Below are 15,163 nucleotides of genomic sequence, written 5' to 3'. Positions count from 1 at the left end.
AGCAAACAATCATCACAGAAGGCTTTGAGAAGAGCTGGACAATTGGAAGATGGACGAAGAAGGGCCCAACAGGGCCTTCAAGGCCAAGTGCAGTCTGTGGTACTGCATCCTGTGGTACAGGGTATATCCCTGTACCACTGTACGTTGTTCGATGACACTGTAATAAAATGTACTACTCAGAGTACTGGAAATAGCCAACAATCAAATCAGAGAACCCTGTATAGAATGTTGAGGGTTTGGACTTTATACTGCTCATAATGAAAAGTCAGGGGAGGCTTTTAACCAGAGCAGTTACATAGTGAGACTTCCTCTAATCACTCTAGATGATGAGCATTGGAACTTTTGAAACAACAGAAATCACCATTTGTTTTGTTGGATAATGAAATGGGCACCCCTGGGAGGAAGGACTAAAACACCAATGCCACATGGTTGAAGTCAAGACATGATCTTCAGAGTTAGCAAATTCTTGTTCTGATGTTCCTGCAGAACCCCTCAAATGCCAGGACACAGATTTTCAGGGAAAGATGCCAAACTAATAAGCTTCCTTGTACTCCAGCTCTCCTCCTCAGTCCTTTACAAAAATAGTATAATGTCAGTGTTTCCATCCCATTCTCCTTTGAGTTTGAAATTAATGGACTTTAAATATATATATATATATATATATATATATATATATATATATATATATATGTTAGCATGTAGAAGAAAATTTTCTCCTTGGTTTCAGTCTTGTTTCAAGTTTTTGTGTTAGGTCTACTCTGAACTGAACCCCAAATTACTTCACACATTTCTACATTGGTAATTTAATCACAGAGGTAGTGATTATCAAAGATTCAGTCAAGAAACCTCTAGAAATGGCCTCAAGATTATACAATGTTAGAAAACAGGAGCTGTTTTCAGTCTTTCATAAGTGCTTTGAACAAGTCAACGCTTTATCAAAAGGGAACATAATAGTTTCATGTTCTGTCAAAGAATGTAATGCTTCTTTACCTGAAGTAATGGACTGATAAAAGTAACTTGCATCTGTCTTGATTGACACAAAGCTTACTTGGGGATTAACCTGGACAATCCAGGCCTTACTCTTGAAACACAATTACCTACAAGAAAATAAAACTTGAATTCACCCTGAAAACACTCCCAAACTCTTGATTCTGACACACGTATTAAATTCAACACATGCTGGGCAACTGGGTGGCTGAATGAGTGAAGCCTCTGCCTCCTGCTCAGGTCATGATCTCAGGGCCCTGGGATCCATCCCCATATAAAGCTCTCTGCTCAGCAGTGAGCCTGCTTCACCAACCCCCTACCCCCACGGGCTCTCTGCCTACTTGTGATCTCTGTAATAATAAATAAATAAATCTTTAAAATAAATCTTAAAAAAAATGATAAATAAATAAATTCAACCCATGCACCCTCCCCCCCCCCAAAAAAAGGTTTTGAATGCAAAAATGCATTTTGCCTGAAAGCAACCAGCATTTACCCAGGTATTTTGTATGGTACTAGCCCTTTGCATGTACTGGCTCATTTAATCTTCACAATTGCCCGAGGAATTAGTCACTATTATAAGTTTTATTTTACAAATGAGAAAATCAGAATACTCCAAGAATTAAGTGAATCAAAGTCATCCAATCTGAAAAGGTGACTCCAGATCCAGAAGTCTCCAAAGCTATCAACACATGCTATCAAGTTGCTTCAGGCTTATTCTGGAAGACATTAATAAACACAAAGCTTTTAAGGATTTGGAAAGTTTGAATTTTTTAATCACTCAAGGCTTAGAGTAATAATATGACTCTAGGCCCCTGAGTAGAACAGCACAGTCTACAGAGCACTACTCTAATAATTAACTCTCTCTCAGACACAAGCTTGTGAGGTAGTCAAGCCCTATGTCAGTCAGCATCCTTAGTTACATTGGAGGATGGTGATCCTCCCTGATCCAGAGCCCTTACTAACCTCAATTTACTGTTACACAATCCTATTTCCCATAATCACCCATAATAATTTCTGCTTTTCAATGACAACAGATTTTGAAATTATTATAGCCACCACACAAATGGAACACACTGAAACAGTACATAGTCTGGTGTATTCTGATCTTTTGCTGGTAAAATACACCCAGAAAGATTACAGATACCACCTATCAAACATTACTTCTGGGTCAACCAACTTCCATCTATTATCTCATTTAATCTTTGTACTTTTTCAACTGCATACTATTACCCTTATTATCCCATTATACATATGAGAACATCAAGGCCTAGAGAAAGAATGTTCATAACATGCACACAGTCTTGGTGAATAACAGAACTAGGACTTGGGCTTCCTTCTAACTATAAAGGTGTCTTTGAGGCCAATGAGTCAAGCACTTTGCACAAACATAATTTTGTGCTTAACAATACAGTAGGAAAATGTGTTAAGAGTGGAAATTATTTATAGTAGTGTGATTCTGCGAGTGACAGTCACAAAGCAGGTATACAACATACTGTTTCCAAGTTAAAAAAGTGAGTTAGGGGGAAAACAAGGAAAGGAAGGGGGCTGGAGAAAGGAAAAGGGAGGAAAGGCAGGCAGGAAGGAAAGGTGCTAAGAATTACATTTTACAAAGAGGAAAGCCAAGCTGCATAATTTGCCTAAGATCCCCCTGCAAGATAGAGTCAAAAGCCAGAAGGAGAGCCCTGGAGCTCAGACACAAGCATTCTTTCCATTCTCCTTCGACAAAGGGCTATATTTCTGCGGATGCTGAAAATGACTTCTCCCAGATAGGGAAAGTAGGAAAGCACTCACCAGTTCATGGAAAGGACTCATGTTCTGTCCCTCCAGTTCCAGGTGTAGCACATAGTTCAGGAATGTAGACTCTGGTTTCAGACCACCTGGTTCATAAAGCAGCTCTACCTTGTATTAGCTCTGTGACCTTGGGCACATGATAGGAAGAAGTAACTGTGCTCCTTGGTAAACTATCTTGCGATTACAATTAGGCACATTTAGCTCTTTTTCAATTTTTGTTAAAGTAGGGAATGAAAACAATCAAATTATTCAGGACTAAAGTGAATCTGAAGCCTGACTTGTTTGGATGAATGGCTTCAACTTTCCCTTTCATGAGGACAGTGGAGAGCTTGCAATTAAGAAAAGTCATGGATATTGATAAACTTACCATTTGTTTAATGCTCATGATAACAGCAAACATTTTATTTAGTATTTCCAATGTGCCAAGCACTGGACTAAGGGCTTTTTGTGGATTTTTTCATTTACGCCTAACCACTTTTGAGAAAGGTACTATTGGTCTTCCTGTTCGGCAAATGGGGAAACTGGGGCTAAGGGCAACCAGCTTAGCCAACCAAAGCAGGTCCGCTAACTGATGTCTTTTTTTTTTTTTTTTAAGATTTTATTTATTTATTTGTCAGAGAGAGAGAGAGAGAGCACAGGCAGACAGAGTGGCAGGCAGAGGCAGAGGGAGAAGCAGGCTCCCTGCTGAGCAAGGAGCCCGATGTGGGACTTAATCCCAGGACATCAGGATCATGACCTGAGCCGAAGGCAGCCGCCCAACCAACTGAGCCACCCAGGCATCCCTAACTGATGTCTTTTTGGTTCATCACACTTCTGTTCTATTGTCTCCTTCACCTGCTCTCAAATGGTTCCTTCTAGCTAACGTTTTCATTTCCAGTAAAGTATTGTCAAGTTACCCAGTGATACCGCTTATAAAAGTACTCGTACTCTGACAGGCATTTGTTTAAACAATCAAAACATCAACATAAAGAATTATTTTTACCATTCATGCACTTGAACTGAACGGACAAGGAATCACAAAGCAAAGGTCACAGCTTAAATGGCTGGTAGTTTTAAAAGCCAGACATAAGCATAAGGACATTATTATTAAATAGTCTTCTAATATGATCGCAGCCACTTAAAATTGTCTTCAAAAATAGCATGAAAGAGGGTCAGAGCAAATTGATTACAGTAATCCCTGATGCATTATTTTTCCCCCAAGAAGTTTTTTTGAAACACAATTTAGAAATATTTTAAAATCTGCCCTCTGCCAAGAACCATATCGTTTTCTTTGAAAGACACCAAGGATTTGGCAGTAATTCTGAATTCCATAAAGTAAAAGGCATTTTTAGAGTTTCTAAGGGGCCTCCCTCACAACAGATGAGGCATGCATTTTATGGCTAAGGAGACAGGAGTGGAAGAGGCTGGTGACCAAGCCCAGGCTCCCTAACTTGTGGGGGTCTCATTACTCAGCACAACTATTTACGTTCCTGGGTGGTGCTGAGGTGGTGCTGGTGGTCAGAAGCACCGGTCCCATCCCTCATGGGGAAGGAAACTCAGGTTGGCCTGCTCTCAGTCTTGCCCATGTAAGATTAAAGGACATCATCCACACACACACACACAAGTGCAAGCCTTTCAGATAGAATGGCTACGTACGTTTATACTGAAAGATGGGTGCATTCTACTGCAGTCGTTAGGAGGAATCTAGTCGTTAGAATTAGGCAGGCTTGGTTTGAAAACCAAACTCTTCCACTTAGTTGCATTTTTTTCTTTTAATCTTGGACAAATTTTCTTAATCTCTCTGAATTTTAGTTTCCTTATTTGTGTAAAAAAAAAATCAACATCTCTCTCTCTTAACACTTTCTTTCTCTCTTCTTTTTTTTTTTTTTAATTTTTTTTTAACTAGAATCAAATGAGACCTACCTGTGCAGTGTGTGGCATGGTGCCTCATCCGTGCTGAGCAGCCAGATACTAACTTACTAACTAGTCCTATCACTTCCTTACTCAATAAGCTATTCTTTCTCTTGGAAAGCAGCTTGTCTTTTGGCCTATTTTGTATAAGTGTCTCCTTTCTCAGGAAGAGAAGAAAGGTAAAGGAGATCAAATTGGGGGAAAATTTTATTGAATTTACTGAGTGCTTATAAGTGTTAAAAAAAAAAAAAAAAAGTAGAGGGGCACCTGGGTGGCTCAGTGGGTTAAGCCTCTGCTTTCAGCTCAGGTCATGATCTCAGGGTCCTGGGATCGAGCTCCACATCGGGCTCTCTGCTCGGCGGGGAGTCTGCTTCCTCCTCTCTCTCTCTGCCTGCCTCTCTGCCTACCTGTGATCTCTGTCTGTCAAATGAGTAAATAAAAATCTTAAAAAAAAAAAAAGTGGATAATATATAAACAAGACAGTTAAGCCATCAATCTCTAGGGATTACTTTAATTCATTTGTTCAGAATGCAAGTCTTATAGCCAAAGCCAGGTATGGCTAATAATGAAATAATTTTTATAGCATTTGCTGGATTTACGGGATTTGCTGTAACGCTCCAGGATTATTCTAGCAGAGAATGAAATGATTATCTACTAAGTGGAAATCACTGTGCTATTAGGCACTATCCTACTTAGTCATCACATCAATACTATAATAAGTAGTTATTTCCACACCTATTTGAAAAATCAGGAAAGTAAAGTGCAGAGAGAAATACTACAAGTCATATAGAGCTAGTAAGTGGCAGAACCAATAATATATTTGATCTAGAACCCAATCCACTGTTTTCTATTTTCTTGCATGGTCTCCCATTTTGGTTAGTAAATGACATGGCATATTCACTGAAAATTAATGCTGTGAATGGTGAACCAACTAGCCCCTCCAATCACCAACCAAACACATGTTTGTATAATGGACATGTTTTCTATATGGTAGTTAAAATTTGCTTTCTGTTTTAACAACAACAACAAAGGTTCTTAAAAGTTTATCAGCCCCTAACAACCTGAATCCAGTATCCAGTCATTCCACAACATTCAACATGTATTTATTAAGCATCTAGGATAAGCCTAGATGCTTATAGAATCTGCTAGGCAACTAGAATTGTGAAATTTTTGTTGTCTAAATTAATATCGCTGGCAGCTGTTTTACTACCTGAATCACTGTTCCTATAAACAGAATGTGTATCTTTTTTTTTTTTAAAGATTTTATTTATTTATTTGACAGAGAGAGAAAGAGATTGCAAGGAGGCAGAGAGGCAGGCAGAGAGTGGGGGGCGGGGGAGAGGAGGGGAAGCAGGCTCCCCGCTGAGCAGAGAGCCCAATGCGGGGCTCCATCCCAGGATCCTAAGACCACAACCTGAGCCAAAGGCAGAGACTTAACCCAATGAGCCACCCAGACACCCCAGAATGTGTATCTTTGAGGTACTGAATAAGCCTCATGGATACACTGGGGTTGAGCCAGCTAAATCTCTTTGGTTGCTAGTCTTGGCAATAACCACTTGGAGTTGGCAGAGGAAAGACCTTATCTCAGTTTCCTCATCTGTGAAAAAACAGAACCTACCTCCCAGAAGAAAAGTTCTATGAATTAATCAATCTTGGAACAGTTTTCTACTAAGTGCCATTTTGGCATGATCTTAGCATCAGGGTGATTTGATTTTATAAAACAGTGATGGACGCTCTTTAAAACAGCCACACATTTAAATGTCAAACACTGGACACATAACTATAATAAATTTCCTTTCTTCAAGCTGAATCATTTGTGTGTGACGTTTCTACAGAATTAAAATAATGGTCAAATCAGTTTGGGATTTTAAAGTGTATTGAATTGTTTAGGAGTAAAAAGATCCAGGTTTCAAATAGTTGGGAGAAGTCTACTATTTTCTGAATATTGTTAAGACATAATACTATGGTCATAGAACATCATAAACAAATATGTTCTAGAATCTTAAAAATATTTTCCCAGGCAAGGGTTAAAAAATGAAAAATTTTGACAATAATAAAAAAAACTATTACAATTGATGCAAAAACAAGAATTATAGGAACCCTATTTTGTAGCCCTTTGCTTTTCTACATAGAATTTATTTAATCTAATATTAAAAACACTATGCTAATAACCTGCTTTTCAATTTTCATGAATGTTTTCTAACTCCCTTTTATTCCTGCATTTCAGTGCCCATTTTGGACCACCTGGAGGCAGAAAGCACCAACCACTCCCCTCTACTGTGATAATTTATCTTTCTAACAAGCAGTCAAATAACATGTGTTGGTCCATCCTCTACTTAATGGAACACATCAGAAATGCCTGGGCAGGGCCAGATAAATAGAGTAGTTTTCTAAAATCACCAGATCCAAACTAAAGCAATCACAGGAAGTTTTAGTTGACCATCAAAAACCTAAATCCCTAACGTGTTGCCGGTTTCAGAAGCATTAAATTGTAGGTTGACACAGAACCATAAATAATGATGTGTGACTGCCAAGGCTTGTTTTGCAATCCTTGGGTTTTCGAGATCACATTAGAAAATCATTTCATATGAAACCTCGCCACCCTTCCTCCCTCTGCCCTCATCCGAAGGTCTGCAGTGAATATAAATTTTAATAGCCATCCATATGGACAACACATCCCAGGAGGAAGGCAAGGCATCTCTAACACAACTACTTTCTCGGCAACACTCTTCTTGGAAATCAAGGAATCTGTGTGTTTTCACAACACAGTTGCTTAGGAGGACATTGAGAAAGGGACCCCAAGGAGGTGGTGGAAAACTCATCATAAGAGAGAACCTCACAGTAAATAGCCACCATTAAGTTGTCATTGCTATAAGTGAGCTGGTTAGGACACCATTCAAACCTTGCATTAGAAGAAAGAAACCAATTACAAGAGGCGTTTGCATACTGGAGTTTAGTCAAGGCACTTAAATGGAAAGGTTATTGGCTTCAGAGATTTTACGTCAAGGTAAAAAAAGAGGCAAAAGTTCTCAGCACCCACGGGGCTTTTTGTTCAGAAGATGAACTTTTGCTCCTGAAAGGGTGACAGAGTGTGTGTGTATACAAGACAAACACAATGGCCCCCTCTGGGCTGTGCTCTTTCCTCCCAAATCCGCAGGGGGAGGCACATTACGCAGTGCAGACGCCCTTTCTGTAAAGGTGATGGAGACTGTGGCTTACTTTTTCAAGTGAGCAGGGGCGGTGGGTTTGCACTTTTGCTTGCCTTTTACGCCCTTTCCCATGGGAGCAAGGCATCCTTTGCAAGGTGACTGTTGGATTTTTGAGCTGCTGTCTGTGCACCAGGAACAAAGAAAAGAAACCCTAAGGGCCCCCATGAAGACCACATTCTAATGGGCAGCACTCAAAGCCCCAAGGCAACAGTTACACCTGCAAAGTCAGGGGCTGAATTCCTGCATCCTAGGAGCTGGTCTATCGCTACTGTTACTTGCTTAACTGTCTGCATCCCTGCCTTTTGTTTGTTTCAATAGGTAGTTCACTTGACTGAGGGCATTTAGAGGAGACAAGCACTGGCATCATTGTCATGATTGTATTTTCTGAGAAATCCATGGTCCCGTGTCTGGAAGAGAGGTCCACCTGATCTTCTGATATTCTCCTGTCAACAAGAAAAGGACTGCCGTGGCTTCTGATCGCTAAGGAAAACCTAGTGCTGGCTACCAGGCTTGCCCCAACCCTGAGCTAACGTCAGTTTTAGAGAGAAGCTAAGGAAAGAAGGCAAGCAAGAGGTGTTCCAGAGACTGTATTAGATCTGCAAAAAGCCAGGGCAAGGAAAGACTCAGCCAAGGGTTATCCACAGGAACTATCTTTTCCCTGAAGCAAAAGGGCTGTTCCCTCTTTCAGCTTCTCTGTGTCCAGCTACACACCCTCCCCTTCACGATCTTCTCAGGATTAACTCTAGGGTGCAAGTCACAGGTAATACTACCACTCAGAGACTTGCCTATAACTTGCCCATGACTTGCCCAAGACTTGCCCAAGCCTACTAAGACTCAGTGATGGGCACTGAAGCCAGAGCCGCACACAGGACCCATTCTTCTGATTCTGCCCACTAATACCTCTACTGCATGACCAGATTCTCTCCATTTTCCACTCCCTGCACACAGATGTTGGAGACTGCAAGGGCAGCAAAGAGGAGCAAATACTGGGAAGCATTCATGACCTTTTGTAAGCTTACCTCCTCTGGGTGTCTGACCTTGCCTTAGGGTTCTTCCTCCCCTGGAGAATTTAAAGATTAAGAAAAAAGAAAGATCCTCTTCAACTATTGATATGGCTAAAATAGGAATTATAAATAGCATTCTTATTATAGAGAATTATCAAGTAGAAGATGGAATGGCCCAAAGTACAACATCTTACACTTAAATCTTTCACTTCTCCCCATTGGCTGGTTCATAATCATAAAACAATGGTTATAATTTGTATTCATACCAAAGCAATGGCTACATTATTCTCCAAATTAAAGGAAGCTAAAATGCCATGTGGTTCAAAACTCTATTTTACTATAATATCAGAAATCAAAAACTTTAGAACTGAAAGGCACTTAGAAATCACCTATTCCCATCTTCTTTCTCACATTACAGTTGAGGAAACCAAGGTGGGAAGAGATTAAAATGCCTTCCCGGGGCGCCTAGGTGGATCAGTGGGTTAAAGCCTCTGCCTTCAGCTCAGGTCATGATCCCAGGGTCCTGGGATTGAGCCCCGCATCAGGCTCTCTGCTCAGCAGGGAGCCTGCTTCCCCCTCACCCCCACCTGCCTCTCTGCCTACTTGTGATCTTGTGATCTCTGTCTGTCAAATAAATAAATAAAATATTAAAAAAAAAAAATGCCTTCCCAAAGTCATACAACTTAGTATCTGGGCTAGCAAAAGAAACTCCATCCCCTAACACCCAAGTCAATGTGGCAACCTAGAAAAATAGTAAAATGTAGCCAAAAGAGAAACAGAGCTACATAAAGAACAGTCTTTCTTTAGATGACATACATTGTGATTTAAAAAAAAGAACCATGAGGCCTAATTATAAGAAAATCAGTCACCTCCGCCCACCTTCTTTTTTTCCTGGACAGAAGGAAATAGGTAAAGATGAAATAATGATAATTTTCTCAAACTCCTAACACTTGTAAACAGTTTTTAGTATACACATACTTAAGTGGAAAGGCAAAAACATCTTGCTGCATCTATAAACTAGTAAGCTACAGTCAATGGTTTCTATGAGACGAAGTCTATACAAAATAACTCTGGAAACAGTGTAGATTATAAAAGCATCCTGGCGTTCCCTCAATTTGTTTTATAAACTGTTCTGACTACACAGGTGACTAACACCAAAAAAGAGTCTCTTGCAGCCACTTGTGATTCATGTACTGGAAAACAAAGATAAAGTATCATTCCTCAGATTCATATCCAAATGCTTTACACCCTAATTTATAAAAGGGAACATTAAGGTAATCAAGGAAAAAAAAAAAACAACTCACAAACTTGCATAATGAAGAAAAAAAAAAAAAGGCACTGCACGTTGCCTGGTAAAGATACCCTGCCGAAACGAATGTGTGGCCTCCCTCAGAAAAGCAAGTACCTTTAGTCCACAATAAACAGAATCACACCAGGGCAACTTCAAAAGAATGTGGAAATATGGAAGTGAATCAGATATGGTAATAATACTTCCAGTTCCTATCTTTGTTTTCAATTCTAAAGCTCTTACTCTGTTTTACCTTTAAAGAAAAACTTTAAAGGTTTTAACATGGCTCATGCTATAGTGCCTTTGTTTTCACACAGTCCTAGTTTGATGTGTGTTAATTACAGTCTATAAACAGATAACAACCTATAATGGGAGGCACTGAATCCATAGATCCAGATTTATAAAAACTTGGCCTCTCTGTTTTGCTGGTTCAGCATCATTTAGATGCAACAGTCCGTATTTCTCTGGCTTATAAATTGCTGGCAAGGGGATTTTCTTCTCAGGGACAATAAATTCTGATTGTACTATAGCAAGGAACTGTGCTGGGATAGAGACCAATAAAAAATTTTGTTTAATCCTTTACAATCATCATATGAGAAGAATCTTTATAACTAGTTGATAATCATCATATAGATTATAACCTGGAAATCCTAAGAAGTTTAACCATTTGCCTGAGGGTCATTTGTCTTACTAGTGGTAAAACAGGTATCAGAATTTAAGTCCTCAAAAGCAAGAACCCACGATCTCTCCATAATAGCTTAGGTACTCCCTAGACACGGATGGGGAAGGCCCATGCAGTTGGGTTCAATGGACCATGCAAGAAACTTTCCTTCAATATTCTGACTAAGTATTGGGGCAGAGCTTTTTTTTTTTTTTTTAATTTTTTTTATGTTATTTATGGTGATGGAGGAATTTCAGTCACTTACCATTAAAGGAAAAAATGTGACTCCCAATTGCTATCTTCAAATCGGTAGTTAGACATAAATAAAAAAATTTAGCAATTTTAATTTGTTTGGCTCAGGCTCTCAGATTTCCATATGGTTACTTTCCTTGTTTTCTATTAAATGTAATTGACTTAGCACTTGACTTTTAAAGTCTTGGCAGAATGTATCAATTAGAAGTATATAAATTAGAATAATTCAAAGCACGCATTCCAAATTGAGTGACTTTAAGGACAAAATTTAGAAATGCTCTTTTCGTAAATGTTAATTTTTTCTAAAACTTGCATCATCACGCAGATGACAAATTTCATAAAGACAAAAGAGGGTATTTTCTTTGGAATAACAAAAACTAACAAGCATTCTATTTGTTTCTTTTCTGAGAACTAATGTGTGCCTAAAATGGCCTTTCTACACTGTTTGCAAGATGAATATTTCCTGTCTTGGTATTTCTAAAACTGACAGCAGTCATGAAAACTCTCACAAACCATCTCAAAACTAAAATATAAGTACAACATTGATAAACATGGCTCCGGGCCCATTAAACTGACAGCTCCTTTCTAACCAGCCTTGCCAAATAAACTGCACAATTGTTATTTAATATACCAGTATATCAGAGCATTACATTGAAAAAACAATTACACATTGAAATAGATGTTCCTTCTAAGCCAGAGCCACAATTCTCTTCTGAAGATGTAAAACCACACAATATGAATAAAATAAAAGCAGAAATCTGAAGAATACAAAGCACATTCATTTCTGTAGGTTCGTGATTCAATTTATTGTTACAATTGCTCCTAAGGACTATTGCCGGTGTAATTCTTTTCCAAATACTGAAGTCCATCACTCAAGCTAAATAAATGACAGAATCATTTATCAAGCCCCAAGTGGTTGTTGATGGAATTTCCACACTTATTGGGCTCGAGTGAAAAGCCAGAATGCCTGTGTGTCCCTGGGATTCTTGGAGAGCTTATAATTCAAGTTAAAATTTATCACTATTATTATTATTATTATTATTATTATTATTAAATTCTCATTTTGTATCTTGGGTAGTGGAAACATACAGAACCAGCTGCCTTATGACAGAATTCTGGTATGGATACCATATTTATAAATGATTACTTAAGCTGTTGAACATTAATAGACATTCCTCCCTGGCAAGGATATCATTAGATGCAGTAGAAAAAAAAAGAAGACCTTACTTATTAATGTCTAATTTCCTTATGCTATTCTCCACCCACATAGAATTGCACAGAAAATTTCTTTCTAACTTCCAGATTAGGAAATTTAACAATATGAAGAAGGATCTAATTCCCCTCCCCTATTTCCATGATTTTATTTATTTCCTACTATTTCCAAGTGTCTTCCTTTGTAGTGGCAAGAATGTGGAATTGCTAGAAGTATCCTTAAAGGAAACCTTGAAGGTCATTAGATCCCAGGCAATGAATGCCTTCATTCAACAAGGGCACTGCCCTCCTTTGCCTGCAAACCCTTTAACATCAGCAAGATCCCCCAAGGGCTTGCACTTTAACTTGGTTGGAGCAGGTCACATTTCTAAAATACTTAGCGGTCTCAAATGTCCCTGGTCGGCAGCACTGAGTCACTAACGCCACCGCGTTTCAGGCTAGATCGACCTCTTTCTAGTTTTCAATGGAATTATTCCATGTAATCCGATTTACACAGCCATTTAATCAAAGCGAGAAAGGAGATTAGAGAGCTCACATTTGTTTTGCAAAGGAAGGGTGCAAGGATCATCAATCCTACTGACTCTCAAAGTGACATGTAGTCCATCGTCTCCCTTTGGAGTGTTGGACATTAACCTGATCTGGCTCCTGTGTTCTTGTTTAAATAAGAAGGTTTAGGCTTCCCCCCGCCCTCCTAAACTAGAACATAGCAATTTCTCCACTGGGTCTCACCACTACCATTCATGTGAGGAGATGCTCCTAGAACAAGGAATTGGTCCCCTGCGCTTATTATTCCACAAAGCAGAAAGCTTGCACCAGTCAAATAATTACATTAAAACTTTTCTTTCGGTGCCAGTCTCTAATATTTGCATTTCAAGAGCACAGTGCCGTGATCCTGGGTGTGGTGTTCAATGCTTTGCCTGTAAACTAATCCGCTTTCCAGACGAACCTGTGCTCTGCTCCTCGGTCTCCAGAAGCACAAACCTCCTTTCCGCCAGGAAAGGTCCCTTTCCTCTGACCTTTCCACACCTGTGCATCGGGCTCCATTCTTCCTCCTTCCTTCTGAGTGTGTACATTTCTCAGGCCCACACATCAATTTAAAATAGGATACAAAGCAATTCATTCAGCAAGGCATTTTCAGCACATGGATATCTTCATCTTAAACAGACGATTTGGACAAATTCTCAGTTTCCTTTTACCCCACCACTTCCACCCCTCGGAATTGCAGTCTCTGATAGATCCTCCTGGGGGGTGAAAGGGCAGCTTTACCCAATTCGCGGCAGACACACAGATAAATCCCTAAGGGGAGAAATGGGAAGAGGTAAGAACTGCAGTGGAGAAAGGAACTGTGGGTGGGAGTACCGTGGCAGGCCTTTCCAAACTGTAAGCCAGATAGTTGCTTCAAGGGGGGGGGAAAAAAGTCTAATTGTACCCCTGGGCGGTGCTTTACTCACAGTGTTTATGTATAATGCACAATTTAGCCGCACTGGGAATTACCTCAATAACTATCATTAGAGGTGCCTGTTTAAAAAGCAAAACAAAACGACAACAACAAACTTTTTTTCTCTCTTCTGTAATGGAAGAAGGTGGGTGCACTGTGGTGGTATTACCCCATCGATGGCTCTCTGGAAACTCACCCAGAGCCGCAAACCTGGCAAAGACCGCGCAGAGCCAAGTTTCCGGGGCTGGCGGGCAGGTTCCCCGCCTCGCGGAGCGCCGCTGCTAAGGAGCTCGCGTTGGCTCCGCTCCCGCGGCTGCACCCGAGTCCGCACGAGCCCCGCGCCCACCAACCTAGGCGCTGCACAAAAACCTGGGTTCGAGAGGGAGCGAGCGTGGTGCTCTGGGAGCTGTTTTGTAATCTCCCGGGATCCACGGGAAAATATCTCCCGTGCGAAGAAATGCCCTCCCGTGATAACTCTCCGGCCAAAGAGCAGCAGATCCTTCCATTTTAAAGGAACTGCGGTTCCCGACTGACAGCTCCAAACTTAACGGCTTCGACTCCAAACTTGACACCAGCTCCGTCTCATCGCTCCCACTCCGTCTCTCGGGCTCACCCGACCAGGGCGGCTCCGACTCGCACTCCACGCCCGCCTCCCTCGCACCCTCTTGGCTCGTCCCGCGGGAACAGCCCCACACGCCCCGGCAGCCGGTGCGGAGACGAGCCAGCCTCCCCCCCCACTCCCCTCCCCGGGCTCCGGGAGCGATTTTCTAGGAGAGCCGGCAAGCTCCCGGTGCGCCCTACTCACTTGTGTCTTCTTCATAAGGAAAGGCAGCGCTGTGATCCAGCCCAGGCAGCGGTGTGGCGACTCCGTTTAGATGTTCTGGAGCTCCAGCATATTGCACGAGCAGCGGCGGCAGATAGTCCACGCATTGGGTAGCCCGAGCGCAGCGCCCTCTCCACGGCCCGTGCTTCCCGCGGCGCTCCTCGTCCCGGCGCAAGACGGCAAGTGAAGCCCGGCCCGGCGCGCCGCCAGCACTTTTATACCGGTCCCTCCCGCCTGCTCCGGACACGCCTCCTTCCCTTCCGGAGCCCCGGGGAAGCGAGACGCTGCAGGGGCGCGGGGGGAGACCCGGGAGGGCGGCCAGAGCGCGGCCAATGCCCCCGAAGTTGAACGAATCAGGCCAAACGCTTCCTCTCGCCTGGCCGCAGCGGGCGCGCACCAGAGGGAAGCCACGAGGGCGCCGAGGGTGAAGCTTAACCTGCAGCCGCAGCTCGCGCCGCGTGCCGGGTCCTGCCAGTCCCGGCTCGGCCTCCCCGCTCCGCCAGGATTCACCTGGCACCGCCCGGGGACAGACGCGCGCTGAGGAGAGCTGGGAGCTCCCCCCTTTTACACTGAGACGGTTCGCGAGAGGAGTTCACTGGGTGCCTAGC

The 15,163-nt window shown here is 41.8% G+C and overlaps 1 protein-coding gene across 4 annotated transcripts in view; it reads right to left on the bottom strand.

The window, feature by feature from the left end:
* Positions 1 to 14,976, bottom strand: part of KITLG (KIT ligand) — an 86,879-nt gene extending 71,903 nt beyond the window's left edge. For 2 of the 4 annotated variants that reach the window (XR_004286728.1, XM_032346814.1), the window contains exon 1: positions 14,538 to 14,964. Coding sequence is in view for 3 of the 4 variants with exons in the window: in XM_032346814.1 (XP_032202705.1) it covers positions 14,538 to 14,552 (15 nt within the window). In the remaining variant the exon portion in view is untranslated. Of the gene's footprint in view, positions 1 to 14,537 lie in introns of all 4 variants that reach the window. The other 2 variants (XM_032346816.1, XM_032346813.1) reach the window with 2 other exon arrangements.
* Between the last annotated feature and the right edge of the window lie 187 nt (positions 14,977 to 15,163).

This window comes from Mustela erminea, chromosome 6 (genome assembly GCF_009829155.1).
Source record: "Mustela erminea isolate mMusErm1 chromosome 6, mMusErm1.Pri, whole genome shotgun sequence".
NCBI lineage: Eukaryota > Metazoa > Chordata > Mammalia > Carnivora > Mustelidae > Mustela > Mustela erminea.
The sequence above is the reverse complement of the archived record's forward strand: the minus strand, read 5'-3'. Positions and strand labels throughout refer to the sequence as shown.